General features: G+C 43.3%; 1 protein-coding gene across 1 annotated transcript; it reads left to right on the top strand.

Annotated features, from left to right (window-relative positions):
• Positions 1 to 3036: 3036 nt before the first annotated feature.
• Positions 3037 to 4428, top strand: c2cd4a (C2 calcium dependent domain containing 4A). Its single transcript, XM_068603535.1, has one exon. The coding sequence runs from the start codon at positions 3037 to 3039 to the stop codon at positions 4372 to 4374; it is 1338 nt and encodes a 445-aa protein (XP_068459636.1). The 3' UTR covers positions 4375 to 4428.
• The last annotated feature ends 375 nt before the right edge of the window (positions 4429 to 4803 follow it).

Here is a 4803-nt window from a genome sequence, read left to right as displayed (position 1 = left end):
TCCTCCACGGCATCAAGCCCCTCCTCGTTTATCGTAGCTACAGTGGAGAGAGAGATGGGAGAGAGCGAGAGAGAGAGCGAGAGGGGGGCGGAGGGAGAGGAGGAGGGGGGGGGGGGGGGGGGCGACCGCATATCTATGCGCCGAAAAAAAAGGAAGCGGCGTCATAGTCCCCCCACTGGTTTCCTTCTTTTTCACAGTCTCCGATGGACACCGGTGACCATAGATAGAGCCAGATAGAGATAGGCTGGTTGACACTCAGACGAGCGGTCTTTTTTTTCTTCAGTAGTAAACATAGTAATCATGCAACGATGACTCCAAAGATTTCAATGACTGAGTCTCTTATTTTGAAAATGCTTTGGATTTGGGCTACACCTGCCGAGAGCGCAGCAGCAGACCAACCATGAGTGTGGGACAGTCCACACTGCTGCGCTTCATTGCACTTTGACACTGGATGGACATGAATGCTATGAGTGTAATTATATCTGCAGCAAAACAATCATACAGAACATGTCAAAGGACTGGAATCCAGGATTATTGATTTTTTTTTTAAGAATGGCTCTTCCGAGAGTTTTTTTCGCAAGCTTCAAAATTAAATCCATAAACCATGCAGCCTACTCCAATTAATTATTTGATGATAACATTTTGTCGGGGGTTTGCAGTTTTTCGCTAATCTTTGTGATTATTGGAGTATCTAATCTACCAATTGGACGAACATCTCCGTCTCGGTACTGTTATTTTATATTCTGGGCACATACTGCCCCCTAGTGGAGATGTTCAAGCACCCATGCAAAGTTAAACTCAAGCTCGGACACTTCGAAAAGGAATCATGGGCTGTCAATATTAATGAACTACTTATATCAATATATATGATGAATATTTTATATAAAAAGATCAGAAGACTATTGATCATCTGTCTCTCTGGTCTGTGTTGATATTTTTTTGCTTGCATATTTCCTTCCTTCTGAATCTCAGAGAAGAAACGCTCAACTAATTGCTAAAATCTTGACCGCAAACCGTGAAACAATGAACTTTGGCATGTAAACCCTTTCCTCCGGCCAGTTTGAATGCATGTTGATAATACAGATAATAGTACTGATAACCATAATGAGAATATTCATAACATATTTATCATTTTCTCTCAAATTCCCACCTTTTCCACAATGTGGTGGCGATTGTCCGTGAGGAACGCTTACATTATTGTTTTGACTTGAACATTTTGGAAAAACATTTGTAAGAAGTTCTGACCCTTTCCTGGTAAAGTGTTATCTCTGACATCATTCTGTCCTTTATTGCCCGGTAACAGACAGTAACCAAGTGACACCACTTGAACCTTGGTCAGGGCCGAGTCAAGGTTTTTGACAGAAGCCTCGCCCTTCTCTCATCACTTTTCAGCAGAGTGAAAGAAAGCCAAGACTGTCAATGTTCCGTAAGCATCTTACTATAATAGATTGAAATAAGCAGAACTAACTTTTTTTTTCTTTTTTTTTAGTTGCACCGTTTAAGTCCAATTAGCTCTGGGCCCCACGTGAGGTTAAGCGGTTACAGGGAATGGATGGACGGATGGATGTTTCAGTCCGTGTCAAGAACATTTTGGGGGATTAGGCAGCCAAGATATAGCTATTGCAGTGAAGGCTTTTTTCATACATCCATCCATCCATTATCTTAACCGCTTATCCTCATTAGGGTCGCGGGGCGCTGGAGCCGATCCCAGCTGTCAAGGGGCGAAGGCAGGGTACACCCTGGACAGGTCGCCAGTTCATCACAGGGCAGACATAGAGACAAACAACCATTCACACTCACATTCACACCTACGGGCAATTTAGAGTCCAATTAACCTATGCAGCATGTCTTTGGACTGTGGGAGGAAGCCGGAGAACCCGGAGAGAACCCACGCTGCCACGGGGAGAACATGCAAACTCCACACAGAAGGACCTGTCAGACCAGTATCCGAAACCCGCCCCGCCCGGGATCCGAACCACAGACCCTCTTGCTGTGAGGCGTCAGTGCTAGCCACTACACCACCGTGCAGTGTTTTTTCATACATTTTGGGTATAATTAATATTAGTACAGCTGCTTCGTGTGCCACCACAAGAGGGTAGCACTGACATGACAATGTTTAAATAAAGATTTAAGACCCATGGAAATGCATGCAAATTTTATTGAGAATTGTCCAAGGGAAGTGTATGTAAATTAAAATGTACTCAGCATCTTAATAAGTCCTTTAAGCATGAGTGTAATAAAACATCAATGAAGTACTGGAGTAAGCAAATACACAATATACTAATACCAGATGGTTCAACCAATAGCACACACCACATTTATTTAAATATCACAAGACCTTCAGTGAGGTGTTTTTAGGAGATTGACCTACAGCTCTCATAAACACAGTAAAGCTAGGCAAGCTTTATCCCTTGAACTTTGGGTAATGACACTTCAACTGTTCAAAAATTGTTTGGAATTATTATCTTATCAGATCACCTTGTTTATGTTAAGAGAAAAAGGTCATACGCCCTGTGATTTAATTAAATGGAGAACAAACATGCAAATCGAAAGCTTTCCAGACAGTTGTTCACTTCCAAAGAAGTGAGCTTATCTCACTACACAGTGGGCTCTGTTGTGGCTTAGATATTTCCATGGGAACCAGTGGCCAAGTAGGGAGGGAGGATCCTGTTCATGCAGCACAGAGGGCGGGAGCTACATCCACTGGTTTCCTGCTTCATTTAAACTCTGTTCATCTCTCAAACGGCCACAGATGTGTTGGTCCAGACAAGAGAGAACCTCCATCTGCTGTCAAGAGAGCCTCACAGATTTAAGCCTTTCAGCTGGAGCCATCAGTCCATCCCGTTTAGGACAACCTGGTGGAGTTTATATACCTTCATAAAAAAGGTAAGAGAATGTCTTGCAAAGTTTATGATTGTAGATATGACATGATTTTCATTTATATCCTTTTCTTGTATGTTTCAAAAGAAAATGCCGTAAATTACAAGCACATTTTCTTTCATTTTACAGAGTTTCCTAATCTCTACCTGAGGACCCATGTGGGTGGTGGAGAAGATCCGCGTGTCAGTGGAGAGATCTAACCTGCCTATCCCATCAGCAGAACTCAGCTTCAAAATAGGTGACATGTTTGGAGAAAAAGGCGAAAAACCCAAAAGGATTTCCCTCTGTCCTAATGTCATCACCCCCGACAACATCCCAGAGTTTTGCATCCCCCCGACATTCCCATCCCTGCAGGAGACGAAGAACACGGATCAGAGCCGGGCTGCTCGCGTCATCAAGGCGTCTCCCTGTGAGAGGGCGAGCCCTGAAATAGAGGTGACACATTATGAGTCCATGAACCCACACATCATCCAGGTAGAGAGCGTGGATGAGAGCCCATATGATGGCTGCAGTGATGAGGAGACCACCAATGCGGATCCCCAGAGCCAGGCTGCCTTGTCCCTTCCACACATGGCCAAAGCTCAGACCTGCTATGGCTTTTGCACCCTACTAGAGAGCCCCCACACCAGGAGAAAGGAGTCGCTCTTCCACTCCGATCCTGGTTCCTCTCCCCTTCTACTGCCAAGGAGTCGATCCATCATGTGCTCCAAAGTCTCCTCCTCCACCTCTCCTTCGTCATTCAGCCTCAACAGCCTGACCTCCAGGCTTTCCCCGAGAGCATACACTCTAAACTGGCAGGCCACTCTGGACAGCGATACGACTTCCTCTACTGAATCCTCTCCTTTCAGCTCGCCACTGCTGACCAGGTGCCCTGCCAAGTCTTCCCTCTTCAAAGCACTGAGCCATGAACTGCTTTTGTCGAGGAACATGAGGAAGGCAATGGTGTCCAGGAACAATTCCCTGTCCACAGATGAAGGCAGCTCCACAGACAATAGCCCCAATGTCATGAGGAGGGCATCGGATGGGTTAGCTGAAGGCCTGCCGAGCAGCTACAGCCTCGCGCCACCCAATATCTTCCCCATGGACTTGACTCTGCACAGAGAGAGAGTAATGAAGGAAAGAATGGCACCCATAGGAAAAGACGGCAGCCTGAGACTCTCAGCAGAGTACTGCCCGGATAACCTAAGACTACGGGTTCGGTTGATCAGTGCAGAAGGCCTTTATCCACTCTCTGTGGACCCCAAGATCATAAACTGCAGCGTCAGCCTCTCTCTGGTGCCCGGAAAGGTCCAGAAGCAGCGCAGCACAGTCCTCAGAAAGAGCCGTAATCCGATCTTCAATGAGGATTTCTTCTTTGATGGTATCTCAGAGGAAGACATCAGCCAGCGGTCCCTACGCTTTAAAGTGGTGAACAAAATGTCCACCCTGAAAAGAGACTATTTCCTGGGTGACTGTGATTTGCCTCTCTCTAGCATAGTGACATCAGATACCTAAGTACTTCCTTAACTTTTAAATTATGTGTTGAATTATTTATTTTCATTTTTGTATTGTAAAACAGGATTTTTATAATGATTAAATTATGGAAAACACTGACGTTGTTTGTCTTTAATACATCTGAAAATTAGACTATGTTAACACATTTTATTGTTTTATCAGTTCACTCAGGTTTTTTCCATAGTCAGTATTCAGTGATCAGAATGAACTTCATTTTGGAAAAACATATGCACCACTAATGACAAGTTAACCCCCACTTTATAATTGCTTAAAAAACAAATATTATATATATATATATATATATATATATATATATATATATATATATATATATATATATATATATATATATATATATATATATATATATATATATATATATATATATATATATATATATATATATGTATGAAACAGTAACTTCTGTTT

The sequence above is a fragment of the Clinocottus analis genome, unplaced genomic scaffold (assembly GCF_023055335.1).
Source record: "Clinocottus analis isolate CAN_PGR_092001 unplaced genomic scaffold, fCliAna1.0.p SCAF_6, whole genome shotgun sequence".
Classification (NCBI taxonomy): Eukaryota; Metazoa; Chordata; class Actinopteri; order Perciformes; family Cottidae; genus Clinocottus; species Clinocottus analis.
The sequence above is the reverse complement of the archived record's forward strand: the minus strand, read 5'-3'. Positions and strand labels throughout refer to the sequence as shown.

What these genes read in the sequence shown, in the direction of transcription:
- c2cd4a (XM_068603535.1), top strand. Translation starts at nt 3,037, where the DNA reads ATGTGGGTGGTGGAGAAGATCCGCGTGTCAGTGGAGAGATCTAACCTG.